The sequence below is a fragment of the Cavia porcellus genome, unplaced genomic scaffold (assembly GCF_034190915.1).
Source record: "Cavia porcellus strain 051 isolate PalLab524CR breed Dunkin Hartley unplaced genomic scaffold, mCavPor4.1 scaffold_4, whole genome shotgun sequence".
NCBI classification, from domain to species: Eukaryota; Metazoa; Chordata; class Mammalia; order Rodentia; family Caviidae; genus Cavia; species Cavia porcellus.
In genome coordinates, this window is record NW_026947487.1 from 119,097,083 (window position 1) to 119,124,580 (window position 27,498).

At 60.4% G+C, this 27,498-nt stretch overlaps 3 protein-coding genes across 9 annotated transcripts in view; 2 read left to right on the forward strand and 1 right to left on the reverse strand.

Moving 5' to 3' along the window:
• Positions 1-6,564, forward strand: part of CUNH16orf74 (chromosome unknown C16orf74 homolog) — a 37,159-nt gene extending 30,595 nt beyond the window's left edge. For all 3 annotated transcript variants that reach the window (XM_063247760.1, XM_063247759.1, XM_063247761.1), the window contains exons 3-4: positions 4,265-4,405; positions 6,041-6,564. In XM_063247760.1, the coding sequence (XP_063103830.1) occupies positions 4,265-4,405; positions 6,041-6,099 (200 nt within the window). In that variant the 3' untranslated portion in view covers positions 6,100-6,564. The remainder of the gene's footprint in view (positions 1-4,264; positions 4,406-6,040) is intronic.
• Positions 6,565-13,171: 6,607 nt separating this feature from the next.
• Positions 13,172-18,590, forward strand: Gins2 (GINS complex subunit 2). Its single transcript, XM_003461025.5, has 5 exons — positions 13,172-13,369; positions 13,483-13,597; positions 14,760-14,859; positions 17,565-17,691; positions 17,943-18,590. The coding sequence occupies exons 1-5, from the start codon at positions 13,280-13,282 to the stop codon at positions 18,066-18,068; spliced, it is 558 nt and encodes a 185-aa protein (XP_003461073.1). The 5' UTR covers positions 13,172-13,279; the 3' UTR covers positions 18,069-18,590.
• A 781-nt stretch (positions 18,591-19,371) lies between these two features.
• Positions 19,372-27,498, reverse strand: part of Gse1 (Gse1 coiled-coil protein) — a 242,536-nt gene continuing 234,409 nt past the window's right edge. For 4 of the 5 annotated variants that reach the window (XM_063247763.1, XM_063247764.1, XM_063247765.1 and 1 more), the window contains 4 exons: positions 26,912-27,283; positions 25,313-25,600; positions 22,962-23,065; positions 19,372-22,687 (listed from right to left, as the gene is read on the reverse strand). In XM_063247763.1, coding sequence (XP_063103833.1) covers positions 22,553-22,687; positions 22,962-23,065; positions 25,313-25,600; positions 26,912-27,283 — 899 coding nt within the window. In that variant the 3' untranslated portion in view covers positions 19,372-22,552. Of the gene's footprint in view, positions 22,688-22,961; positions 23,066-25,312; positions 25,601-26,911; positions 27,284-27,498 lie in introns of those variants that run through there. The other variant, XM_063247766.1, reaches the window with a different exon arrangement.

Below are 27,498 nucleotides of genomic sequence, written 5' to 3' on the forward strand. Positions count from 1 at the left end.
GCCCCGGCTGCCTTGAAAAGGTAAAACCTCCAGAGCTGCCCAGGCTCATCTGTAATGACACAGGCTTTCCCTGTAATTGGAATTAAAAAAAGAAAAAAGATGAACGGCATCTGGAGCGCTTGCAGGCATTATTCGGTCTGTGTTTTGAAAGACTCCCCACTCCAGCCAGACACTTGCTCATCTCTCAGAGAGTGCAGGCCAGCCCTCACTTGGTGCCATTGTACTGCCCCAGGGCCCTTGCACCTGCCGCAGCTGCACCCCTCTGTCTCTCCTGCCGCCCCTCCGTGATGGGCCTGGCAACGCAGCTGTCCCCCTTCCCACTGTGGATGACCCCGCCTGTGTCCTTGCGCCTGAAGCTCCGTGGAGGCTAGGCTGTGTGTCAGATCCTGGTGGGCGCCACGCACAGCCCCTAAGCTCTCTCTGCCTTGGGAGGTAGACGTGTGGAGTCCTGTCCCGGGGCCCCTGGGGCCGGCCTCCGGTGACCCTGTCCTCAAAGCTCGGCCTCGTGTACCCTCCCTGTTGGTTCCAGCTGGCCCTTTGGGCTTTGGACTCCATGCAGAGCTCTTGCCTTGCATGCACCAGGCCCTGGGTTCGATGCCCAGCTCCACAAAAACAAAGCAGCAGGGCTGCGTGGACAGCGTGGATTCCCGGTGGCCGCGCAGGGTGCCGGCCGCTGCCCCCCCACACCCGTGTGGCCTCCCCGAGGCTCATGCTGGGGACAGCACTGACTCCGCACGTGGGAAGACTGGCGCCCAGGCCGCAGGCAGGCTCGGTCCCTCCTTCCCCCGGGCGCTCCGAGTGCTGGGCGTGGCCCGGGGGCTGCCTGAGCCTGTGCCTGTGCCTGATGGCTGCCGTGCGTGGATCGGGGAGGAGCCAGCTGGCACCGTGCAGCCCCACCTGGCTCTGCCGTCCGCCCCAGTGACAGGAGGCAAAGCGCAGAGCCAAGGCTGTGCCTCCACCCCAGGGGACGCGAGCCCGGAGCCTGGCTTCAGGTGGCTGCTGCTGCTCCCCAGAGGAGCACGAGAGGGCACCGGTGAGCCACAAAGCCGGGCAGGCCTGCGCTTGTGTGTGGTGGCCACTGGGTGGCCTGGGGCATGCTGAGTGCTGGCCTAGCAATGGTGTCCTGGCCCCAAAGGCCTAAGGCTCCCAGTGCAGGGTCTCAGGCACGAACTCGCCTGGCCCAGAATGAGAAGCTGGGTGTCACAAAGAGGGGTGAGTCCTGCCCTGCTGGCTACCTCCGCGCTGGCCTCGGCAGGATGGACATGGTGGTAAGTGCACAGGCCCAGCTCAGACCAGCTGCAGGAGGCCTGGGGAGGGGTGGTGGCTAGATGGGAGTCAGACCTGTACCCCAACTCCATACCCCAGGTCCACCTCTGCTGCCCCAGCCAGCTGGACCATCCTGGACCACTGCCCCATGGACCCCGCCCCACTCATGCCATCCCCACAGTTGTCATGGCTTCATTTTATAGTCAGGGAAACTGAGGCACAGACAGTAGCACCACCTGTTCCTGCAGAGCCCCTGGCTGAGGGGTCCCCACCCTGGCTGTCAGAGTCACCCCCACCTCAGGGCCCGGGAAGACCCAAATCAGCGGTGTGGGAAGTTGGCCACACATCGTGGTGATGCCAGTGGCAGCCGAGCCCACGCCAGGCCCTGGCAGGAACAGAGGCGCAGCCAGGCTCCGAGCTGCGCCCCTGCAGGGGTAGGGGGGCCAGCACCCCACTTCTGGGTCTGCTTGTGCAGGGCTCTGCCCCTTGCGAAGGACTGCAGCGTGGGACCCAGCTGGATGCCTGCCCTCCACGAACGCTCCCTTCCGGCTCCCCACGGCCTCCTGCGTGGGCTCCTGTGCCAGGGGTCTCCCGTGGGCCTGGGTCCCCACCTCGAGCCCCCCCAAGGCTGGAATCCCAGCCAACCAAGCCCTGCCCCTCAGGAAATAGGCTTTTAATAGGCCAAGGCAGGCACATAATTAACAAATAACTGTCCTGCCCTGCACACAGACCAGCTCCTTGTCTGGGGCTGGGCTGGCGTTTGGTTTTTAATCCCCAGAGTCAGTTTGATCCCCTGAGCGGCCCCTTCTGCCGCTCGGCCTCCCTCCCCTCCCAGCTCCTCCCCACCCCCACCCCTGCCCACCCCAGGCTCAGGAGGGACCAAGGCTTGCGGATGGAGCTTGTGGCTTTGTCCACTGTGGAATGCCCGTGTGGCCGGGAGGAGGCTGGCTTTCTGCCAGGGTTTTCTGGGGGCCACGCTGGAGGCCCCTGCCCGAGTGAGCTCATTAGCACCCCTCTGGAGGGGCTTCCTGGAAGCCTTCAGAGAAGGCAGAGCAGTCACCTCCGCCCACAAGGCCACGCGCCACCCATGCACACCACACACTGCATGCAGCAGGAGGCTCCAGGTCCTTGGGTCAGGGCCAGGAGACGCTGGGCATCACCATGCTCCACTCCTGAAGTCCTGCGTCCGGGCAGGAACAGGTCAGCCCAGAGCCGCTTCCGAGGTTGTCCTGGGTGCCCACTGCCACCTGCTTTCAGGAAGCTCTGTGGGGGCGAAGCTGCACTGCTGACCTCCACGGCCTTGTGCCCGAGGGCAGCTGCAGAGGCTGAGGGGACCTGTGCCATGGCCCCAGTCAGAAGTGGTCACCAGGACTCCTCTCAGAAAGCTGGGGCTCCAAGAGGCGCCCAAATGAGGCCAGCGCCTCTGGTGGGGTGCAGACCCAACTGCCCTGGGCAGCTTTTACATGTGGGGGACTCATTGCCCTTTGTGGTCCCCGGTTTGCCGACATAACCAGCAGGCAGGCATCTTCCCCAAAACGGGGCCTGTCGTTGTGGGCTTTGAAGGATACATAAGAGCTCATTACCCTGATAAGGGAAGATAGCACATCCCAGGCTGGGGCACAGCCAGTGCCTGCTGCGGTGTGAGGGGTCTGGGAGGCTGGTGGATCTGGGGAACAGGTGGGCAGGTGGCCGCAGATGAAGCGAGATGTCGAGGGCTAAAAGTGGGCCTGGGATGCTGACCGGCCCAGGCTCAGCGTTTCCCAGAATATCTTGCTTGATTCAGGGCTCTGAGGGCAGCCAACAGGTGTCCACCAGCAGTGGACTCCGGGCTTGTCTAAGTTTGGAAAGGGCAGGGCAGAGCCCAGATGCAAACCTTCCCGTGGGACTTAGAGCCTTCACTGCCCCGGTGTGCAGGGCAGTGTGTCTCCCCGCGAGGGGGTGGGGTTCAGGCCGCAGCCAGACGGGGTGATTCCCGAACTCTGGACAGAGCAGGGACTTTGAGGAACGCTGCCAGTGGGCCCTCTGAGTGCTCTGGGCAGGACGCAGAGCTGCAGGTAGGAACAGGCCTGGGAGAGGCAGGCAGGGGCCACCGATGGTGGGGGGTCTGCAGCGTGGGCACCGAGGCCGTGGCTGCCCAGGTGTGGAGGCTGAGGCGGGCTGGGAGGAGCGCAGGAAGCTGGTGGCAGTGCAGGCACCTGATGGCAGCTGGGTGTGGCCAGGTGGCCTATGTGTGTTCGTGGGCGAGCCGAGCTCGTGGACTCAGCTATGCAGAGAGAGCGGACCTCCCTGGAAAAGCACAAATTGATGCTAGAGGGCTGAGAACCCGGGCAGCCCGGGTCTGTTAAAGAACCCAGCCGGCCACGGTGGCCCACACCTGTCATCCCAGCACTCTCAAGAGGCTGAAGCAGGAGGGTGGAGAGTTCAAGCCCAGGCTGGACAACTGAGTGCCTTAAACCTGGCACTGTCTGAAAATAAGCAGATTTTAAAAGGGTTGGGCCAGGGATGTGGCTCAGTGTCACGCACCTCCCTGGCAAGCACAAGGTCCTGAGTTCGATTACTGGTACACAAAAAATGGCCAGGGATGGAACACAGTGTGACAGCCCAGGTCCAATCTCCCGTACTAAACAACAAAGCAAACCCTGTTCCAGGAGACGCCGGGATGATCCTGGGCCAGTGGTTGCCTTGGTGAACTTAGAGCATTCAGAAGGAGAGCGCAGACCCCTAGGAGACAGTCTGCCAGTCTGCGGGGAGGTGGGACCACGGGAACAGCCCAGGTTGGGCGGGGCTCGGTGCTGGTTCGGATCCACCTGTGTCCCTCCCGCTGTGACAGGAGACAGCGAGACCCTGCCTTGAGTGTGCAGGCTGCAGAGGGGTCCCTGAGGCTTCCTGCACCTCCGTTTTCCCATCTGTGAAGCAGGAACGGTGACGCCCTGGGCTGAGAGGGCAGGTGGGCAGCAGGACCCGGCGGCACTGACCCTGCCCTGTCCTGTGCGTCCAGGCTTTAAGATGTGCGTCAGTGCCAGTGGCAGCCACGACGAGGCCCCGGTCCTGAGTAACAAGCACCTGGCCGTGCCTGACATCATCGTGACACCCCCGACGCCCACGGGCACGGTGTTGCCCAGGGACGCCTCCCAGACAGGTGAGCACTGCAGGGGAGCCGGGGCCCCGCTGCCCAGTACACTGGAACGTGGGGTCCGGTGCAGGGATGTCCATGGTGGGCCCTGCCCAGCAGATGGGGCAGGGTAAGCACTTAGCTGGCCACCCTGGCTACAGCGGGGCAGAGGTGGGCAGGGCTGGGTGGGTGGGTTTTCATCCGTGGCCAGGGAGATTGATGGACTACCCACTCTGCCAGCGGGGCTGCCACTCCATCTTGTTGGTCACATTGTGGGTGGACAGGACAGGTGTGGAGGCAGCTGTACCCGGCTTCAGAGGCCCTGGGTGCAGAGGGTGGCCCCAGTCCCAGGCCAGGAGCCTGCCTACCACTCCCTGGGGACATCGGAGTCGATGGACAGCTGCTCCCCTGGTCCCGAGAAAACGTATGGAGCCAGCTGCACCCAACCTGAGGCAGCCACCATGATGGGCACGGCGAGGGCGTGGTGACGGTGATGGAGGCAGCCTGCACACTGTGGGCAGCAGGCTTCCCCCTGGGCCCCCCAGGGACTCTGAATTAGGTACAGATTTTGTCTGTTTTGTCCTGGGTAAACTGAGGAGCTGAGGGGCCAAGACACCATGTTTGGCTGAGTTGGGTTTCAGACCCAGCTGTGTGATCTGGGGCCTGGGCCTTGGGCCTCAGGCTAGGTGCCCTCTCTGGCTGCCCCAGCCAGCCTGGTGACGTGGGTTGGGCACAGGCCGGCAGGATAGGGGCAGGCACAGCCAGGGATGGCACCTGGATGGGCCATTCTGCACTGCCGCCTGGACTAGGCAGCCAGAGGACGGTGCCAGCACACCCCGGGCCAGGCCAGGCAGGTGTGGGACCACACTCCTTGGTGACTGGGATAGGCCGCCCGGTTTTGCCCAAGGTGGGATCCTGCAGAGAAAACTCTTCTGGCCCGGGGTGTTGAACCCGGAGCCTTCATCCTGAGCTCTGTCTCCAGCCTTCTTTGTTTTTAAATTCTGACACGAGCTGGCACAGGGGAAGCGTGTGGCTGCTCTCTAGGGTCTGTGAGCCCTTTGAGTTCAGGGGTAGCCAACTCCAGAGTGAGCCCACAGGTGTCCCTTGGGAGTGACCGCAGGAGGACAGGCCTTGGGCACCGAGCAGCTCAACCCTGAACCACACCTGCCCCATTCCGTGCACAACACTTGATTGCACTCAGAGGTCCAAGCAGCAAAGCCTTGACCCCTTCCTGGGCTTTGACTCCTCAGTAAAACCTGGGGAGCCGGGTGTAGTGGTGCTTGCCTGTAATCCCAGCACTCTGGAGGCTGAGGCAGGAGGATCCTTGTGAGTTTGAGACCAGCCTGAGCTACAAAGTGAGCTCAAGGCCAGCCTGGACTGCATGGTGAGATGCTGTCTCAAAAAGACAAAAAACAAAAACCAAAAAAACCTGGGGTACTGGTCTCCCCTGCTCTCCAGGAAAAGGCTGAGCATCGAGCCCAGCTGGGCTCAGGTGCAGGCCTCCGCCAGGACACTGGAGGTTGAACCAGGGAATAGGCAGGGGGAACCCTAAGATCAGCACCCAGGGACCCTCTCAGCCTCTGGGAACACCACAGCGGGGGACCCTGGGCCTGGCCGCAGCGCGCAAGGGGCCCCTCCTGACATGACCCCTCTTGCTCCTAGACTGGCTGGATGAGACGGGGTCTTGCCCAGACGACGCGGAACTGGACCCAGAGGTGTGAGGAGTGGTCCCAGAAGGATCTGCCTGGCAGCTCCGCTGCACCTGGCTCCGTATTCAGGCCTCCGATGCCTGGGGCAGATGTGCTCAGCAGCTGAAGGGGGACCCAGAAGCTGCCCTGACCAGCAGGTGGCAGGGTGAGCCGGGACGCTGGCTCGGGACCACTGGCCAGGGGACAGACCGGCCAGCTTGATGCCTCCACGTGGCTGCTGGGCCCCAGGTGCCCATGTGAGGAGCCCCTGCCCGCAACCACAGTGACACTGCCAGCAGCAAGGGGCAAGGTGGCTCCCAGACAGACACCACCCAGAGCCCTGCCCCAAGGTCATCACCAAGGACTTCTCAGGAGAGGAGCGGACCTGTTTTTTAAGAGTTGTTTTACAGATCCTGACACAGGCCCAAGGGCGACTGATAAGTTTTTTTGCATTGTAAATAAAGAGAGTCCCTAAGGAATGGGGACTCCCACTTCTCAGTTGGTCCTGGGTCATGGGTCGTGGCAGTGGGCTGGAGAGTGCTGGCCACCGCTGGGGGAGTGCCCAGCCTCAGCCTTGCTCAGTGCCCGCTCCGACACCGGCTGTGGGGCCTGGTGACAGCGCATCTCCAGGACGGAGCCAGCATGTGGTGTCCAGGAGGACACCGAGTCCCCGGTGTCCCCGCGTCCCCGCAGAGCACGCTGCCCTTGGTGTGTGCAGCTTGGTTTCCCCGTGGTCCCCAGAGGCAGCGCCTAAGCCAAGATTTGGGTGCACAGAGTGATTTGGGAGGTGGTCTGGGGTTCCAGGGTCCCACGGCCACCCTCAGTCTGCCTCCCTGCCCCCCTCCCTCTAGGGATTCCCCTTTCCAGTCCCCCTCAAGGTGTAAATGGAGCAGACCTGACAGCTGCTTCCTCTTCAGTGGGGGGACGCTGGGACTGAGGCTTGGGGCTGCTGCACAGGCCGAGGGGCGCCCCTCCCCCGGCTCTGCTCAGCTACCTGCCGGGGCTGATCACGCTCTGTGTGCCTGGCTTTTAGTGCCCATGGCAACGGGTGCAGGGCTGCCAGCGCCTGCAGGGGGTGGGGGCTGGGCTGCGTGGCCAGGTTTCCTTGTCCGGCTGCCTTTCAGGGCAGGGGTGGCGGGCTCCCTGCCTCTCCTGAACCAAGATCCTGGCCCAGGGCATCCACACCAGCCCCAGATTTGGAGCCTCCTGCAGCCAGAGCTTCATCCCGGGCAGCCTCTCAGAGGAGTCAGCACTCGGAGGACCTGGCTCGGGTGGGTCCTGCCATCCTTTACCCCCCTGCCCCCACAAGGGAGACCTTGGCGCCTTCTTAGGAGCCAAGAGACCCGAGGGGCAGAGCAGCTGCCAGCCTGGCTTCACGTGGTCATCCAGATGCCCCTGTGCCATGTGACCTGGGAAAGCCACTGACCTCTCCACCCACGAAGTGGGGCAGGACTGATGCCCACTCAGAGCAGCTGTGCGGGTCCCAGGGTACATCAGCGCGGTCAGGTGGGGCCCTGCCTCTCCAGGCCTCGGTGCGCAGCAGGGCTGTAGGACCTGCGACCCTGGGAGTGAGTGTGGGTGGGGTGGCAGGCACCAGGGCTGCGGAGCAGACCCTAGGGTCATCCCTGGCACACGCCCACCTGCCCGCCCCTGCTGACACAGCACTGCCCACTTCCACCTCCTCTTGGCGTAGTCTCCTGCAGGGCCTGGCAGAGGTGAGAGGCTGGCTGCCCGGGCGCGGCCTCCACAGCCCTGCGGGGGCCAGCCACGTCCCTGGGTCCTCAGAGGTGGGGGCAGCCTCCAGACAGTAATGTGCCATTAGAGTCTTGGCACTGTGACACCGTCCTTAGGAAGGACGCTGTTCCATGAGGACCAGCTCAACCTGGCCCAGGGTTTAACCCTTTGTCATTTCTAGGCCCGAACCATAACCTTGGAACGGTCAGCCCTGGCATCCAGTTACTTCCTGAGCCTTGTCTGGGCACTACTGGGCACAGGCCCACAGCACAGGAGTCCACACTGGGATGGGTGCCCTCAGTGGAGACTGGGTCCAAGTTCGGATCTTGACTCAGAGTCTGCAGCCGGTCTGCAGGGGTGTGTGTGTGTGTGTGTGTGCGCGCGTGCGTGTGTGCACAGGCGCATGCTGGGCACCGATCAAGGGCTGCTCCCAGCCGTTATTTATTACTATTGTTACTACTGAGGCAGCGTCCTGAACGTGCGGCCTCCTGCCTCAGCCTCCTGAGTAACTGCTGTTAATGGCTGGACATTGCTTTCTTTTGTGTGTGGTGCTGGGGATGGAGTTCGGGGCAGAGGGCATGCCAGGGATCAGACCCCTGTGCCACTCACCCTCTCTGACCAACGGCAGCAGCTCCGGCTGAGGGCCCGTGGACCCCGCGTGCAGTGGCGGCCTTCATAGTGTCCACAGGGTCCCCGTCAGGTGAGTCCCCGGCTGCCAGCCTTCGGAACATGAGCTGGCCGCTTGCGGGGCGCCTGCCTCAGCCCCGCTGCTTGCCCGCTGTCTCCTGGCCTTCCAGATAAACCTACTCCGCTGGGGCCCTTCCTTGGGCTCTGCATTCCCCCAGCATGCCCTCTGCCCGGTGATGGGGAGCACCTGGGGAGCCTCAGCTTCCGCCATCTGCCTACGGGAATATGAGTGGCAGGTTAAATCAGGGACACAGTTCGCTGTGGTGGCCCAGGCCTGTAATCCCAGAACTCAGGAGGCTGAGGCAGGAGGGTCACTGTGAATTCAAGACCAGCCTGGGCTACAAAGTGAGCTTGAGGCCGGCCTGAACTGCATAGGGAGACCCTGTCTCAAAAAAACAAAAGAAAATAAAAAGGGACACCCACTCAGATGACCGAACCCCTGGTCTGCGGGCTTCGAGTCCTGTACCGTGAGTGATGATGCGGGTGTTCATTGGCTCCAACACGAGCCTCACGTGTCATTGCCGGGGAAGGAGGTGGGGGGAGGCCCTGGAGATGGGGTGCATGCCTCTTGGGGCTGGCCAGAATGAGGAGACCTAGGAACCCAAAACCTCGCTCCCCGAGTCTTGCTCTGAGTTTGTTCTGGGGTGGTCACCGAGGTCTGTGTCCATTGCTAGTGATGCTCCTTAAAGCTGTGAAAGACCCCCAGGTGTGTCGGGTGGGCAGGGGTCACAGTCAGTGGCCCCGCTGGCTGACAAGGCCCCGTTCGTCCCGAGCAGGTGTCCAGGGACAGTTCCTGGGTCCCAGGGACGAGGGCACGTTCTGGTCTTACAGCTGGAGATGCAGGCTGCCTTCCTCCAGGAATGAGCCTGGGAGGGGAGAGAAGTGTGAAAACAGATGGGAATGTAATTTTTTAATGACAGCAGCAGATGGCTAAAAGACACAAGAGTGTATTCACACCATGTCGGAGGCACGCGAGCGCGCCCGGCCCTGCAGTAACGCACGCTGTGGGGCTGTCGTGCGGCCCCCGCCGGCCCAGGAGCCACCACCTGCAAGGAGCTACCGGGCTGCGGGGCGGGCAGGACGCTGCCAGGCCGGGGGCTGCAGGCAGGCAGGCAGGGGTACCTGTGGCCCCCGAGTGCGGATCCATTGGTTCCCTGTGTCCGCCCTTCCTGGCACAGCTCGTGCACCAAAGGGTGCTGAATGCAAACAGATCCTGCTCGCTGGTGTCCCCTCTGCTCACCGGCCACCACCGGTGTCCCGCCTGCTGCCACATTGCTCCTCCATCCACCCAGGGGTTCTCTGATGCAATCATCCCCTGGTCACTCTCCTAGCTGTGTGCCTTGATGGCCTGAAAAGGAGGGGACAAGGGCAGGACCCTGAGGGCCAGCTTCACTTCTCCCACAGCCAGCAGGGTGGGCAGCACCTCCTGAGACACAGAGACGGCTGCCACCGCAGGGGTAGGGACGGCCAGGGACTGGACACAGCAGTGTCAGACATGGCACGGCCCTCACCCAGATCAGATAGTCAGTTTCCTTCTGCAAGCAGCAACAGCTGAACGATGGGCACCCATCGGGGCCCAGACCGCAGCAGGCCGCCCTGCAGGAGGTGGCTGACCGCCTAGCTCACAGACTGGGGCACAGGCACTCGTCGCAGTCCTGCTCTGCCTCTGCCAGGGCTGCGGCCAGGCCCGCAACTCTACCCTCTGGGGACCGGAATTCTCCACCCCGGTCTCCCCTGCACCCTGAGGAAGTCTGGGAAGTCAGAGGCTGAAGGAACACATCGTGCCATGGACCCCAGGGTCCCCCCGAGTGGCTCAAGCCCAGAATGACCTAGGTGCTGCCCCTTGGGGCCATCCTTGTCCCAAGAGCTGGTGGCCCCAATGTCAGGCCCCAGTGCCAGTGAGGGACCCTCCCGAGCCCCTCAGTGCCCATCCCATCTCTGTGCTGCATGAGCCACTGCTCGGTTTCCCTGTGGGTGGGGCCACCACACCAGGTGCTACGGGGCATTTCAGTCACCCGGGAAGCTCGCTGTCCGGATGGATGGCTCATTTTGGTGAATACTTGAGTGTTCTAAGTTCTAACGCAACTTAAGCTACAGCAAAGCTGATATCCTAGGGGAGAAATTGGCTCACAGTTTCAGGATGGTTACTGTAGTGTTTTGGGGACCTAGGGACTCTTTAAGAAATAAGCTTTTAATTTTTATTTATTTTGGTACCAGGGATCGAACTCATGACCTTGAGCTTGCCAGGCAGGTGCTTACGTCACTGAGCTAAATCCCCAGCCCGAAATAAACTTTTTATAATCCTAGCACTCAGGAAGCTGCAGGAGGAGGATGCTTGCAAGTTCGAGACCAGCCTGGGCTACAAAGTGAGCTCCAGGCCAGCCTGCATTGCAGAGTGAGACCCTGTCTCGGAAAGGACAAAAATAGTTTTATTAGTATAGGTACTAACGTACTGTATGGCTTGCAGGACAGGTGACATCCCCAGGGAGTTGGTGCACGGGTGTAACATTTTAATTGTTTTGTAATCACCTGCTTTCTGCTCCTTCCCTTTCTTCCCCTTCCCTCTATCTCTTGGTTCCTTTTCCTTTGCACCTCTAATCACGGCACTCTGGGGGCAGGACGCAGGAGGGCTGAAAGTTTAAACCCCACCTGGGTCGCTTAATGACCCTGCCTCAAAATAAAAAGGGGCTGGGCATGTAGGTCAGTGTGGGGTCCTGGGTTCAGTCCCCAGGGCTGCAAAACAAAGCCAAACACATCTTGAGGAATACTTCACATGGGATACATTCCATCCTTCAAAAGTGTACAGTGGGGGGCCGGGGATTTAGCTCAGTGGCTCAATCACCTGCCTGGCAAGCACAAGGTCGTGAGTTTGATCCCTGGTACCAAAAAAAAAAAAAAAAAAAGCACACTTGGGTGATGGTAGTAAATTAGGTTATGCAACCATCACCCCTTTCTATACCAGCACATTCCCAGCATCCTAGAAGGAAACCAGCTCCCAGTAACAGTCACCCTCTTCCATCCCCAGCAACCACTCATCCTCCCATTCCTGTGGATTTGCCTATTCTGGAGGCTGGTATCCAATTTGCAGTGATCTTCCTGCCTCAGCCTCCCAAGTATTGGGATTACAGGCCTGCACCACCAGCCCCGCCTGTAGAGTGCTTTGTGTAACTGGCGAGGCCCCTCAGTCTGGCTGTGGCCGTGGTGGCCGTGCCTCTCGGGAGTTAGGGGTCACACCGCGCCTCATCTGCCGTCCCAGGAGCCTGGTGGCCTGAGAGGCAGCACTGTCCTGCCGCACAGCGGAGGATCCTGAGGCCCCGCGGCAGCGTCTCTGAGCAGCGCCTTTCCCCAAGCTCTTCCTTTGCTCTTTTGTAGCCTGCACAGACCAGGAAGTGAAGCCTCGCCAACTTGGGAATGCAAATATTTGCCAGTCAAGAAAACATTCCTCCATCAATCAAAACCCAGACAAGCTGGCTCGAGCCCCGCAGAAGCTGGAGGCAGATCCTATTCTAGCGGGGACCAGGTGGCCTGCAACGTCTCCTCCTGCTGACGCCCCCTCCCTGGGCTCCTTCTTCATGCGCTGCTCTGAGGATAAGGAGACTGACTGCACACAGTGGTGGTCACCTACCCTCTGCCACACAGCACCCAGAGTGACCTTTTACTGATTTTTATTGAGGCACTGTTTGTCCTAATTCATGACCTTATGCAGTAAAAGCTTCGGATCTACAGATGACAATGCAGATAAACGACAGATGTGGCTTCCAGGCAGGCATGGGCAGAGCTTAGACCACTGTCCCCACAGCCCCAAGTGGGCAGCTTTCAGGGGGCCAGGAAGGGGTCCCTGGCTTAGCTAAGGAAGGGCAGCTTTCCTGCAGGATGGAACCCACATCCTCTCTGCTTTTCTTAGGGCTCAGTGGTTAGGGCTTCAAAGTAGAATCTAGCGCTCTCTGGTTTTCCTGGGCTACAACCAAATGCCAGTGTCACGGGGCCTGGTTCACATCTCACTGGTACTTCCCAGAGGAGCCCAGCGTGGCCCTGACAGGTGCCTCAAACACCTGCGGGCCCACCTGCAGCAGCCTCACCTGGGCTTGCTAAGAGCCTCTTCCTGAGTGTGACCGGGACAAGGCTGAGCTGCGTTATTACAGACTGAACTACAGCGCAGAGAGGATCAGGAAAACCCTCTCCCCATTCCGCTGTCTGCCTGGACAGGCCGGGCCTTGTCCTGCGCCCCAGCAGGCTGATGCAAAAATGCATTTCCTCTCGGCCCAGGATGGAAGGCAGATAAAGGTGCGGCCACCCTTTACCCCCAGCCGCAGCTCCCCCGGAAGGCAGGCGCCCTAGGGCAGGTGAAAGAACTCAAAGCTGGCATCAGCAGACCCACGCGCGGCGCGAATGGGCCGGGAGGAGGGGCCAGCGGATCGGGGGCGGGGCCAGGGCGGGGCGGGGCGGGTCAGAGCACGGGATGGGGCGGGGCCGGGAGGGGCGAGTGTAGGGCAAGGGATTTGGCTGGGCCGCACCACGTGACGGGGCGGGAGGCAGAGGGCAGAGGCCACGCCCACCCGGCTAGGGGCCGTAGACGCACAGGCTCGCTCGGATTCACCAATGCGCGGGCTCATAACAAGCTCAGTGTGCACCTCCCTCCGCCTTGCGGAGAGTGCCATGTTCCGATTGGTCGTCGGGGGCTATTTTCCGGTCGTGGGCGGGCCCCGCGCCGTGGCGGGAAAAGCGGCGTCCGCTGCGCCTCTTCCGGAAGCTGAGGGGTTCGTGGAGTTTCCTGCTAGAGGGTGGTGTCGCCATGGACGCGGCCGAGGTGGAGTTCCTGGCCGAGAAGGAGCTGGTTACCATCATACCTAACTTCAGTCTGGACAAGATCTACCTTATTGGAGTGAGCGCCGCGGGCTTCCGGCGGGCGGCGCGGGCCGGGCACCCCGGGGCCGAGCTGGGCTCTGTCCCGGCGCTCGCTTCGGGTCGCTGACGCCCGCGTCTCCCGCCCGGCAGGGGGACCTGGGCCCGTTCGACCCCGGCCTGCCGGTGGACGTGCCGCTGTGGCTGGCCGTCAGCCTGAAGCAGAGGCAGAAGTGCCGCCTGCTGCCGCCGGCCTGGATGGACGTCGGTGAGGACCGGGGCGGCCGGGGCTGTGTTGGTGGATACCTGGGTTTCCCGCTTTGGGCTTTTCTGAATACGGCTGTCACGAAATTCTGGTTCAGGTCTTTTTGTAGACTTCTTTCTTTCTTTGTTTTTCCTTTTTTTTTTTTTTTTTTTTTTTTTTTGCGGGGAGGAGGTGCACACCTGGAGTCCACTTGCTGGAGGTGCACACCTGGAGTCCACTTGCGGGGTCATAAGGTGGCTGGTGCTTGATTTTATTGGGAACTGCAGCCCAGTGGGAGGTACAGCCTGTATCCCAGCACTGCGGGAGGCTCAGCAGGAGGAACCCAAATTTGAGTCCAAGTTGGGCAATCTAATGCCATGGTCAGATGCTGCGGGAAAGGAAAAAGGCGCGGGGGTGGCTGCAGCTCGGGAAAGATTCTGGGTTCAATTCTCAGAGCCCCCTTTCTCCCCCACAAAAAACCCTGGTCCTCCAAAGCCGTTATAATCCCACAAGAGACACAGGCCGAGGCTCGTGTTGTGCCTGTCCTGGCCAGAAGTTTGTTTTTTCCCCGGCTTTTTGGATTGGGGAGTTTCGAGCAGAAGTGTTGCATAACCTGACCCGGGTGGTGGAAGGTGATCCCAGGGCTGCGCTGTGGCTGGGGCTGCATCCCCAGCACGGGAAGAACCGAGCTCCTCAGCTGGGTACAGGGGGGTGACGCAGCCCTGGCGATGGCTGAGGGCTGCAGCTGGAGCCCCGCTGCAGGCCGTTTTGAAGCCCAGCGGACAGTGTCGGCGGGCGGTGTGTGTCCCTGAAGGGTTCGCCATCGCTGCCCTAAGCCCTGTACGGCCCTGGTGTGTCTGTATGTTGCCTTCTGTCTTCCGAACCAGGCTTAATATAAACACAATCCTCAAGTCCCTGGTTGTATTGATCATGTATTGCATCAAAGGTAAAATATTTTGTTCCTGGAGAAGGAATTTCTGACTCGGGCATATATTTTGCGGCCTAGAGTTAAAGAACAAAAACTGTTACTGAGGAATTCCCAGGGAGAGGCCCTCTGTTTTTGTTTTTGGGATTGCCTTTTTAAAAATGCTGGTTCATCAACCAGATACTGGCATTTGATCAGTTTGGAAGTTTAAACATTACCTTGGCTGTGGTAACAGTAAATGTGTAAACTTGTGAATTTCAGAAAAGTTGGAGAAGATGAGGGATCGTGAACGGCAGGAGGAAACTTTCACCCCAGTGCCCAGCCCCTACTACATGGAGCTCACCAAACTCCTGCTCAGTCAGTGAGTAGAGCCGGTGCCCGCGGCGCATTGGCCCGTCCCTCCCCGCCTGGCCCTCCCTGCTGTCCACCCACTCTCTGATCGTCCCTGGAGGCCCCCTCGGGCGCACGCGTGTTGCTCCCTGTCCGCCTGCCTCTTCTCTCTGTTGTTTCTTTCGCAGTGTTACCTCTCCACTCCCCAGTGATTCCCTGGTTCTTCTCATCTGTTGAACCCCACCTTGCTGTTGGACCCAGTGTGCGACATCCTCGTGCCCAGTGGGAGCCTTTCTTAATGATCCACCAGTGTTTGGTGCTGCTTGGCCCCTGTGTGTTTATTTTTTTTCCTTTGAGAGCGTGTGGGTCTGAGTTCTTTTTCTTTGTTTTGTTGAGACCCGATCTCGCTGTGTGTTCCGGGTTGGCCTTACAGTGTGGGTTCACACTGGCCTCAAAATCTTGCTGATCCTGCTGCCTCAGCCTCCCTCATGCTGGGATCAGACCCAGCAGATCCCGAGTTCTTTGTGTATCTGCAAAAGCGGGCAGCGGGCTGACACTTGTCTGTGTGCTGAGCGACTGGGAAAGCCTCCTCAGGCTAACAGTGCGGCAGGGACCCCACAAGTCATCCTCCTGCAGCTGAACTGGTTGCCCCTGTGTGTGGTAGCTGGAGCTCCCTGGATAAGAGGCTCTGACTGGTGATCTGAGCCCTGCACAGCTGGGAGTATTTCTCTTTCCCATGTCACAGCTTTCTCTAGTGACTCCCTGCATGGCTGGAGGGTCCAGTGTTATATGGTCCCGTTTCTGCAGACCCTTTTCTTTTGACACTTGTTCTTGCTGTGTTGCTCAGGTTGGTCTTGAACTGGGCTCGGGTAATCGCCTGCCTCAGCCTCTTGAGTTGCTGGGACCCAGGTGCATGCCACCACGCCCTCCTTGGCCGTGTCTTTCGACATACTGGGTCCTTGTGACCTTGCACATAGGGCCCGTAGTTTCTTGCTCCCCGTCACCTCCTCTGCTTTAGGGTGAAAGGTGTCTCTAGGTTTCCCTCCTGGCTGGAGGGTGTGCGTTGTGTTTGCACTTTTCTAATCATTTCCTGTGCTGTTATGTGCACATGCACACACCCACACCTGTTCTAAATGTGTAAGGACTGTGTTTCAAATGCTTTGTCTTTACCGTGGTTACCTAGTTGCATATTTGTTGAATGAATGTGGGAAGTTTGTAGAGGACGTGTGAGTGTGGACAGTTTTGACTGAGAGGTACTTGGAATGTAGCTTGCAAAATGTCTGGCTCTTGAAGCTCCCTGAACATCTGGGGTTGCTGAGCTCCAGAGCAGGACCAGAACTGAAAACCGGAGAGGTGCTGTGTACTGCCCCACAGTGGCAAAGGGTGAGGCCCACCTTGCCTCGGCCCTGATGCAGCCTGAGAAGCAGCAGCGCCCCTGCTGCACCGCAGGCTGGAGCCCTGGTCTGGGAGAACTACCGCATGGCCGGTCAGTGCGGGCAGTCTGTTGGCCCAGCTGGACAGTGCAGCAGCAGCTCTTGTCCGGTAGCAAGCTCTAGGAGGGGGCTGGTGGGGAGAGGCGGCGGGCACAGCCTGGGGCACAGCTGGAGCGGGGGCCGGGCAGGGGTGGGGGTCTGAGAGGGTCTGGGACTCCGCTGCTGGGGGGCCCGGGGAGAGTCCGGAAGGCAGACTGAGTCACAGGTCGGGTCGCCCGCCGGAGCCCTGCAGTGCACCTGTGACGCGCCCTTTACCTGCGCTTTGTGTCGGTGCCCGTGTGCTGTAACTCATTGGACAGGGGACCTCATTTTCCCTCTGTTCCGCTGTGCAGTTGACAGGACCTGGGGTCCTTTGTTCTTCAGCCTGCTGGTCACTCTGTGAATTTCATAGCGCGGCTGGGCCACCTACCAGTCCTGAGTTAATTACTGCATGTGGAGAAAAGAATCTCGCTCAGAGTGCTCCGTGGTGGCGGTGTTCGCCTCCGCTTTCATTCCTGGTTTGTCTGTCTTCAAAGAGGGGTCTAAAATACCTCACAGAGGGAAACTGTCGCTGGCCTCCGACTTCAAACTTTCACTCGGAACCTTATTGTGGAGCCGACTGCCTGCTGCCTGTGCGGTCTATCGTTTCTTCTGTTCTTTTTGTAGCTTGGTCTTTGCAGTGCTGGGGGTTGAACCCACGGCCTTCCCACTGGACCGTGCCCAGCTCTTTGTATTAGTTGAGACAGGGTGGCACTAAGTTGCCCGGGACGGGTTCGAATTTGTGTTCCTGCCCCACCTTCCAGGGTGCTGTGATCACAGGTGTGCGCCACCACGCTCTGCGCATAGCTATTGTTTTCTCGGGTGGGGGGTGTCGCTGTCCCCGGGGCTTTCAGCGAGTGGAGGTGCTGTGCCAGCTGCTGAGCAGACAGGTGGAGGTTGCTTTCCCAGTGCTCTGGGGGAGCAGAGATCTGCCCTTGGCCGTGACTAAGGAGCCCCAGCAGGTGCGACCTCTGCGCCAGCCCCGAAGCCAGTTCCAGCTGAAGTTGGGACAGACAGGAGGCCGTCAGCCGCGGAGCCCACTTCCTGGGCCCTGGGCTGGAATCACCTGGAGTCCTGGGCAGCAGGGGCCGCAGGGTGGGCAGCGTGGGCAGTGTGGGCCGTGCGTGTCACCGGCAGGCTCCCCTGCAGACGAGCTCCCGCCTAAGCCTGGGCGGCAACCAGGCCTCGGGACTGCACCTATCTGGTGGTGGCCTTTTCCTTGTAGCGCTGCAGACAACATCCCCCGAGCAGATGCGGTCCGGACCCTGGTCAAGGATCTGTGGGACACGCGCATGGCCAAGCTCCGGGTGTCCGCTGACAGCTTCGTGCGGCAGCAGGAGGCTCACGCCAAGGTAGCCGCGGTGGTGGGGGGGGGAGACTGTGCGCAGGGTTGGGGGGGGGTGCTGGTGGGTGGGCGGGCGGTGGGGAGCCCTGGCTGCTGCAGGCAGGGTGAAAACATGCAGGGCCCTGGAGTTGGCCCTCTGCACCCCACTACACCCGCTGCTGCCACCAAAAGATGGTGGTCTTCACTGCTACTCAGCCAAGCTTGGCTTCTCCTCAAAGCCCCAAGCCCCTTGGCCACCTGGTGTGTCTTCCGTTCCAGCTGGACAACCTGACCCTGCTGGAGATCAGCACCGGTGGCGCCTTCCTCACCGCAGCGCTCCGCCACATGCACAAGCTGCGCTCTGGCCCGCGGCCCCCCGAGACTGCCGCATCACAGGACCTTTAGAGCAAGGCCACCACTGTCGCTGGCGCCTCAGCGGGACAGAGGCGCTCACGGCACTGAGTTGTGACCTTTCTGAACGTGCGTGCGGGAGAGGTGTGCTGGTTCCCGGAGTGAGGTTAACCAACAGCTGAGCAAGGAGCGTGAGTGTGCAGAGCTCGGTCCCCACCCGTCCCAGGCGCCCACCTTCCTTCCGGGGCTGGGAGCAGCTCCGGCCGAGCAGGTTCCCCCTGGCAGGGCTGCCGGGCTGCCGTGTGCCCAGCGTCAGCGGGGGGACACACAACAGTGGTGATGTGGCCAGGGGCTTTTTTTGGGCTCATAAACTCGGCCTGTGCTCGCCAGGCAGGAGCCATGTGGCTGAGCTACATCCCTGGCCCCAGTTTTTCTTTCTTGATCTTGTTTTCTTGACTGAAGTTACAATCTCTTGGAGACATGGCTCACACAGGACGATGGCCAGTGAATGGCCAGTATTGCAGATCATTGTTGGTCACCAAGTCTCAGTCCACAATAAAAGTGTGCTCAGCTGGACTGTGTTGGTCTCTGTCCTGTACAGCCACCAAGGAAAAGGCATGCTCTGCTGCAGGTGACAGTGTGGGGCAGCCACCCGCGCACGCTGCAGACAGTGCTCGGTGGTGGCCGGTCTTGTCCTCTATGGAGAAGGGAGGTCAGGAACAAGTTAACTGGGCGTCGAGCAAGGCAGACTGCAGTGCTGCGAGGACTTCCTGACGGACTCTGGGCAAGCGCCCTGTGACGTGGACAGCGGTGGCTTGAGGGAAACTACTTCATTTTCCAGGAGAAAATTGCTGCAATTATTCAACTGTACATTGTGGAACTGTTAGGTGCCTTAGAAACGACCTCACCGAAGTGCCACAGCAGTGCCAGAGTGCGTGGCGGGTGCTGTCACCAGCATGTTCCTGGCCCGGCATCCAGGGTGTCAGAAGCTGCAGGTGGCATCTCGGGAGCTGTGTGCGCACATGCAGTCCCCAGTGTGGTGTTGCCTGGCATTTGCACACAAGCGTTAACTGGCTCTGCTCCGGCTCTTGCCCATCTCCGTCCAGCAGGTGCTGGTTACCGTGTGAGCACCAAAGGCCGGCAGTGGACAGGGCCCGGGGTGGCAGCTGATCGCACCCGGTGCCTCGGGACGAGCGCGCTTGCTAATGCAGGGCGGCCGCGGCACCTCCCAGCTCACCCTAATGCCCCACTCTTCGGAGCCGCCAGCTTGTGCAGCCGAAGGCCTCGCGTCACTGTGCTGCAGGGACGGAGCCCTCTGTGGGCCGGACCGGAACATAAGGAAGATTTCCTCTTAACGTGATTTAGGAAGATTTTATTTTTTGGATGTTGTCAGAAATTACAGCCATATATTCATAAATACCTAATTACTACATTCAACAAATAATATTACAATACAGTTAATTCAAACAAGTACACTTAGAACAGTTTAATTTCACAGCATCTAAATGCCCCCAGGATGACCGAGGCACTGCTACCCTCCCTGCCCCCCCCCCCCGAGCGTGGGTCTGCTGTCCTAGCAGTGGAGCACAGGCACGGACAGGTGACACCAGCGGTGAGCACGTCCTCCTCCTCGAGGCAGAGTCTGGGGGCTGAAGCACTGGGCCGGAAGCTGGGGACAGGCTACCAAGTGTGACGTCAAAGCCTGGTTACTGGGGAGGGTGGAGAGCTGCTAAGTGGCTACTACGCTCTAAGGAGGGCAGGGCCGTGCCCACTGTGGCCAGCTTGTGGCGGACCCTTGGGTTGTCTGCAGGAGAGGGTCTGCTTTCAAGTTCAGTGACAGGATTTGGTAGGCCTGAGCTACTTTGCAGTGTGCTACAAGCTTAGGGTTTCCTGGGGTTGAATTCCTTGCTGCTGAAGATGCAGGCTCCTTTTAACACTGAACATCCTTAGGGAACGACCCGGAAATGCGAGTCCTGATCGAACGTTTTGCCCGTGTTAAGGCTAGGGTGTTGATTGAAAGTTTGGAAACCCTAGCGTGGTGGTTTTGTTCTATTTGGACATTTTGGATCGGATTAAATGGAACCACACCATCTAGCATCTGGCTGTGTGCCCCCAAGTTCAGTGAATTCCCCGTCAGGGCAGGTGGCAGCTGTCGCTTGCAGTGGTGTGGGAAGACAGTGGAGGACTGAGGTATTCGTGTAAATACTGACAGGCTGCAGAATCCACTGTGGAGCAGACTGCTGTGGGACTGTTCAGCTGCCTCACACTGAGCAAGAAAAACCAAACAGAAAGCTTCAAGGTCACGTGCTTATCAACTGAACACAGATCTGTTCTCTGAAAACTGACTGTCGGATGGGAAAACTTGTCAGAGACCCAGGGTGGAGTCTGTTAGAGACACTTGCCACCTGCTTCCCGGTTTGTGTGCTGCCTCGCCCGTCTGTACTTACGTTCTGATTGTCATCTGTGTTACTCCTGGGGCAAACGGACACCCAGGCGTCCCCGCAGACGGGATATTAAGAGGCAGGACATAGAGAAGCTTGTGGCAAGCAGTTCCTGCAGGGCGGGGACCTTTGCCAAGCACGCACCCTTGGTTCTGTGTGCCACCCCGCCGGGCCGTCCAGCCCAGGGGCCGCCCTTGGGTCTGGGAGGGGCCGTGCCCATTTCCAAGGCTGGCCAGCAAGTGCATCCGACCTCACCCGCCATGTTGGGGACTGCGGGGGTGCGGCTCCGAAGCCCTCGCCCCATGAACGGCTTAGGGAAGAGCCTAGCGGGCAAAGGCAGCGTTGCTGGGGCCCCACAGCTCGTGCAGCCCTCGCCTCGCCTGCCCTGCGGAAGCTGCACCCTCTTGGCATCTCTGCAGGGGCTGAGGCCCAGCACGGCCTCTCAGTCCTGTCTACCTGCTCCTTGGGCCAGAAGGCGCTGACCGACCAGGGCACTTTCTGTGTGAGTTTGCTAATAACGGGAAGTCTTGGCAGGCGCACAAAGCAAACTGTGGGGGCAGATAAGCGACATGGTGCCAGCTGCCAGCAAGCCACTGCCCAGCGCGGGCGGAGCTCAGGGCGAGGAGCACAGCAGCAAGTAGCCGGCAAAGGTCAGCTCCAGCCCCGGCCCCGCTCCGCCCCTGGGCCCCGCGAAGCCTTTCTGCCCCATCTGCTACCAGGTGCTACGCTGCCTGCTGGGAAGGAGGAACTGGGATCAGGAGGCAGCCCCGGTGCTGGGCTCGCTGGCCGGTGCTGTGGCCCGTCCACGCCCGTCATCAGGGTCAAGGGGGCACTCTGCTCCGAAGGCGTGGACCCTACGGGAGGCTTTTACAAAGCTTGGCATCCAAGTAGAGCCGCTGAAGGCCCTGCCCTGCTCCTGTGCTCGGGCATCTCCGCTCTGCCGCAGGGCTGGCTCTCAGCAAGCCCCAGGGCTGTGCGCGTGGCTGTCACAGGTCTCGTTCCCGCCACAGACTGTCCCCTCGCTTCGCAGCAGCGGGTTCTTGGTCACTACCTTGTCCAGGGGTGGGGAGGGAGGGCGGGAGGACGGGAGGACAGAAGGGACGCATGGCTTTCTACTACAACAGGTTCCGGTGCAACTCAAATTAAAAACGACGGGATCGCATAAGCGCCAGTGGTAAGCTCTTTTTACTTTTCTTAATTTTTAAAAACCTCAATATTTTAATGTCCTGACCAGCAGCAGTACAAACACTAAAAGCAAGGGTTTTTTTCTTTTCCCAGGAAAAACAAACCCCCAAACAGGAAAAACAAACGAAAATCCCCCAAACCACATATTAAAAATGGCAGGCTTTTTATAACAATTAAAAGTAATAAAAACATACAAAACTTTGTTTTTTAATATATATACACAGTACAAGGCTGAAGCACCTTTTGACTTTTCTCCAAATTTACGGTGTATGAAAACACCCCCCCCCCCCGCAGTGACAATCAGGTGGGGTGCTGGGGACACAGCTGCACATTCTCCCCGCGGGGCAGTGGACAGGTACCTCCAGGCAAAGCCTTGGGTTACTCTGTGCTCCTAGGACTGGGTGTTTTAAGATAATTTTGCAGAAAAGCAACTGAAAAGAATAAGCCCTTTACTTACAACGCACCCAACCTTTCCAGCTCGGTCGGCCTCGCTCCTGGGCAGAGGACACAAGGCCACCCCTGACGCTGCAGCAGGAGCCACCCTGGTCTGGGGCACAGGAGCTCGGCAGCACGACAGACAGGCCTGCTGCTTAGATCCGAGCCCATGCACCAGGCGAGGCGAGGCGAGGCCGTCAGTGCTGGCCGTGGGTCAGGAGAGGGCCTGGGAAGGTGATCGTTAACCTCTAGGGAACTACGGCGTCCTACGCTGGCTGCTTGGAGTGACAAAGGTGATCTGATTGCACTGAAGTCGAGTTCGTTTGCTTCTTTCTGGAGCCTGGAATCCTCTGCTTCATGCATGGCACATTCTCATTTTTTAAGCTTCAAACCTCCCGGTGAAAAATATTAAATATTCAAGGTAATAAAATAGATAATATTTCTATACTATAGGTTCGGCCTGGCATAGGGAAACCGTCACCTCGGGTATCCCTTAAAGTAACCCCTAGGCCAGTGCATGGCGGGCAAGGCAAGGCACTTCCGTAAGTGGTCCAGTTCTGCCTGGAGCCGCTCCCGTTCTGAGACAATCTTCTGCTTCTGGCTTCTCAGCTCCTGCAGAGGGAAACCCCGTCAGCGAGCCCGCTCCGCCCAGCCTCCGGAAATGCCCCTTCCGCCCGGACGGGGCCACCAGGTCCACATGCACAGGGCCTCGGGGCCATTTAGCAGGTCCCTGCGTCATGGATGCCGGCACTCCCAGCTCTGAGCTGGGCTGCAAGTGTGCAGCACAACCAGCCGACACCTGGACCTTCTCCCCCGGGACTGTCCACCTCCATCCACCCCTCCGGAGCGGGGTCCCTCCGGGTTAGTCCCCGAGTGTCCCGCTCACCGCCATGCTGTGCGAGAGCTGCTCCGCGGTCAGGCTGAGGCTGTAGTGCTGGGCCTCCAGCCGCCGGCACTGGGTCTGCAGCACCTGCCGCTCCAGGTTTTGCTCTGGAAGAACAGAGGTGCTGAGGACGCGTCCTGGACGGGCCGCGGCTGCCAGCCCCGCGGTGCCCGCAGCCTCTGCCAGATGCCACCGGGCCCGGCCTTTGACTGCTTTTGTGCTTTGGTTTCCGAGCCTGCGCCACTGCCTCCAGCCTGCAGCCGTTGGGCTGGTCAGTGCCCAGCACTGCTGAACCCTGCCACACTGGACAGTGAGGGATTGCGATCCCATGGTGGTTACAGCGACACCGACGGCAAAGCCAGAAAACTTACAGCCTTGCAGCACAAAGTGAGGCTTCTTGCAGCTTAAGTTGCTAAAAAAGACCAGGGCTGACATCAACTCCGCCTCACACAGCTGCCAGGGCTGCTTAGGTCGCAGCGGGACTTTAACCTTGCGGGGAACCGAGGGGGCTGCCTGGCGGGCCCTGGACATGGCATGGACTGCGCCTGCGCCGTGAGCAGGTCTCCCTGCAGGCTTCAAGCTGGCCCCGAACTCGTCCCCGGAGCCCGGGTGGCTCGGTGCCACGCCACGACCGTCCTACTCGGGACAGGGTGCCGTCCGCACCCGGGCTGCCAACGCGCTCGATGGAAACACACCGCTCCACAGTACTGGAGTCCACCCAGCTGGAACGGGTCCCTCGGCACGGGTGGGCACAGGGGAAAGGACCGCCCGCCTCAACAGGCCTGGGAGAGCACACACCGGAAGCCCGGGCAAGCCTGGCAAATAAAATTCCTAACACCTCGCAGCGCCAAGCCCCCCGCACCTCGCTCACACAGTGGACCACCAAGTTTCCAGCAGAAAAAAAACCTTTGAAAGTTGTAGTCTGGCCATCTGAGACTGCTACCTCAGGCCTCTAAGGATGAGTGCCAGTTCCAAGTGAGGGCCTCCCGGTGCGCGCGGGGCTGTGAGTTCAGTCCCCGGCACCAACAGAAAAGCACGCAAAGACCGCGTTTCCCGAATGTGGTCAAAGGCAACGTCGCCACGCGGCGCCATGCCGTGCGCTCCAAAAAGCAACCAAGGGCCTCCCTCCAGTGCCGTGATGGCCTGGGCGCCACACTCCTGCCAAGCGCTCTGGCACCGAGCCCCACGCTCAGCTGGCCTTGAACTCGGGACTCCCCGCCTCCGCCTCCAGGGAGCACAGGCATGGCTGGCTCTGACAGGGCTCTCTCAGAGCTGAAGACAGCAAGATGCTTCTACCCTCTGTGGCCGGAGGCCGGCGCCGAGGACAGCCGAGTCCGATCCCAGGAGGACCGCTAGGCCAGTCCCTGGGGAGAGTGGCCAGGCCGCGGGGGCTGCACCCCCTGGGTGCTGGAGCTGGTCTGCCACCCTCCGCATGCACGAGTCCTCGGTGTGGCACACAGTAAGAGAAGGGGAACCTGCCACTCAGGAAAATACGGAACAATACCCCTTTTAACCTCAAACCGGGCCCCACAGGCCCGGGGAGGCGGCATCCACCCCTCTAACCTCACCACCTGCGGCTGCCACTGCTGAGCACGCACAGACACAGCCCAAGGGAACAGTCACTTCCAATGCTTCCAAGGGCGTTCTTGGAACAAATACCGAGCAACGGGACAAGCACCCGAGCAGCCACGAGGCAGGCCACCACCCTACAGCACAGCAGTATGTGACAGAATGCGGAGGAGGCGGTGGTGGCAGCCGGATGTCACAGCAGTGCCCGCAGGGCTAGGGGCTGTGCCCCCTCCGCTCCCCAAAGGACTCCGCAGATACCCCGAGAAACCGAGGCAGAGCCATTGCAGTGACGCTCCGGTGCGTGGCTCTGAGTGTGGAGCAGAGCTCGCCACCCAGAGGCGGCAGCGGCCCACCCACAAGGGAGCTGCAGTGTGGAGCTAGCTGAGGGGGACCTGCACCCATGGAGCAGCCTTGAGGGGCAAGCCTGCGCCCGGCCTGCACAGACCAGGGCACGGAGTATTTCACAAGCAGCGCAGGGCGCAAGATCCAAGCTTGGGCCATCCTAGGGACAGAGGCCACCGGTGGGTGCTGCTTACTGCACTTCACCGTCTCGGGGTGGGTGTGTGGGCTGGGGCAGGCTGCGCCCCAGCAGGTGAAGCCCCATCCAGCCCTGCCCCAGTGAGACCTGCGTGGGGCTTGGGCAGGGGCACCTACAGAGCCCAAGGACACTGCCTGGCAGGGCGAGTGTCCAGCGGTGCTCTGGGAAGCCGCAGCTCTAGGGTGGACGCCCCACAGCCTGGGTGGGCGACAGCCCCCCCCCCACTCATCCCCGCCCTGCCGCGTACCTTCTACGTGTTCCTGATAAGCTTCAAAAATCGCCTCAATCCCTTGCCACTTGCGCCTGGGGACCTCGTCTTCCTCTTCGCCGCTGTCCTCCTCCTCCTCCTCATCATCCTCTTCTGAGTCCTGGTCCACCTCCTGTGTGAGGGGACCCTTCCTCCCAGCGAGGGGCTCCTGTTGCCCATTGTGCTGGGGTAGGGGGACGCGGCTGGACGACTGCAGCTCAGGAATGTTGTAGTGGACAGAGGCGTCGACCTTGTGGTTCTGCTCTGCAGACAGCATAGCTACGCTCCCTGGGGAGGAGAAAAGGATGTTCACAGGGCGAGGCTCGCTCTCCAGGGGGGCTGTGCCCTGCCTTGGGTGCAAGGTCCTCTCATCCACCAGCGCCAGGCCACAGACGAGGGCTCTGCCTCATGCCTCGGGGCACAAGACGGTACCAGGGACCCGAGTTCTGCTCAGCCAGAGCGCAGAAGTGAGCCCGGCCGGGTCCACCAGCGGGTGTGCATTTCTTTGTGGCCTGGGCATGGGCAGCAGGAGCCTGTGGCCCACGCACCCACCCTGCCACCCTGCAGGAAGAAGGGCCAGGGCATTCCAGCCCCCGAGCCCTCCACAGCCCAGCTGTGACGTGGTGCCAGTCTGCCCCGGCTCCTGCCTCCGTCCTGGGGGAAGCTGCCTTCCTGGGCGCATGTACTGCTTCATCTCTGTTGACAGAGCTAACTCAAGACCTGGGCACAGATCCGAGCTGCACGTCTGCAAACGCTCTCTAGCCTGAGTGTGATCTGGCAGCCTGGAGGCTGAGCCAGGAGGACCACAAGTCCGAACTGAGCCCGAGCAACTTAGTCGTAAGCCCAGCCTTGGCAGCCTGTCTCCAAAAGTAAGAATGAACTAGGGCTGCGGCTCAGTACCAAGGCCCTGGGGGTTCAGTCCTCTGGCACTGCACAGCAGAGACCAACGCTTTGACCACTGCTCGGGCTTTAAGGGCTTCGGTGTCAGCGGACTGACTAAGTGTTCTTCTGATACCAGAGTTAACTGCACCGTGCACTCGGTGGGTATTTGTTGTTTGTCTTTCTGAGACAGGGTCTTGCTATGCAGTCCGTGCTGGCCTTGAGTACACTCTAGCCCAGGCTGGCCTCGAAATTGCAACGATCCTCCTGCCTCAGCCTCCAGTGTGCTGGGTTCTCAGTCTTTACTGAGTTTCTGTTCTGATCCCTTCCAGAGTCACCATAGTGACCCCCACCCAGAATGCATGTGGAGACTTGCCCGTGGGGTCAGGTAGCTACTCTGTGGTTGGTGCTCGAGGACCCCATGGAGGGCATCTGGGGGTAGTCCCCAGTGAGTGTGGGGTGATGAGGGGAGCTGGTAAGGTCACTGTGCTGCAGGGCGCACAGGACTGCTGGCCAATAGTCCACTGACTAGCCGTGTTGGACATATCAGGAGCTCAGGGTGCAGGCCAGCTGTGGGCGCTGGGTTCCCTCCGGGCACTGTCCGCAAGCTCCCCGGCTGCCGCTGGGCACCGCAGTGCAAGGCGCCACCCCAAGCCCCGGCGCGGCCGTGCTCGGCAGCTGCTAGGGACCCGGCACAGGGCAGACGGGCAGCCGCGTTACCTTTGTGTTTCTGCAGGGCTTTCTGCGTGGACTGCAGCACTGACTCGTGGAACTGATGTGCAAACTCTTCTGCCACGAAGGGCTCCCACGGCTTGCTCTTCCCGTTGATGCTGTGGGACAATGGCACAGGGGTGTCCTTGGGCGCGGAGCCCCGGATGGAGTGGAGCATGCTCAGGCTCTTCTTGCTCCCGGGGGCCTCGCTCAGCCTGGCCTTCTCACCGCTGCTAGGAGCCGGCTCCTGGGCTCTCGATAGCTCCCGGGGCCTGAGCGGGTCCAGTCTCCCAGTCTCCATGGCTTTGGGGACATCAGACAACGAGGCGGCAATACCAATAGGCTTTTCTGTCTCCAGAGAGGCGGGCTGCGTGGCTGCATCTTGGAGAGACAGAAAGTGGGGAGACATTAAGGGCTGCAAATCACAATTTTTAGGTTTTTGCTTTAGCTTTGGAGACAGGGTCACGCCTTGTAGTTAGGGCTGGCCTTGACTCCGCTATGTAGCCCAAGCTGTCCTCAAACTCACAGTGACCCTCCTGCCTCAGCCTCCTGAGAGTGCTAGAACGAGAGGCGTGAGCCACCATGCCTGGCCAGAC

What these genes read in the sequence shown, in the direction of transcription:
- Gins2 (XM_003461025.5), top strand. Translation starts at nt 13,280, where the DNA reads ATGGACGCGGCCGAGGTGGAGTTCCTGGCCGAGAAGGAGCTGGTTACC. An exon ending in ACAAGATCTACCTTATTGGA is followed by an intron (nt 13,370 to 13,482) that starts GTGAGCGCCGCG and finishes CCCGCCCGGCAG; the next exon opens with GGGGACCTGGGCCCGTTCGA. An exon ending in AGCAGGAGGCTCACGCCAAG is followed by an intron (nt 17,692 to 17,942) that starts GTAGCCGCGGTG and finishes CTTCCGTTCCAG; the next exon opens with CTGGACAACCTGACCCTGCT.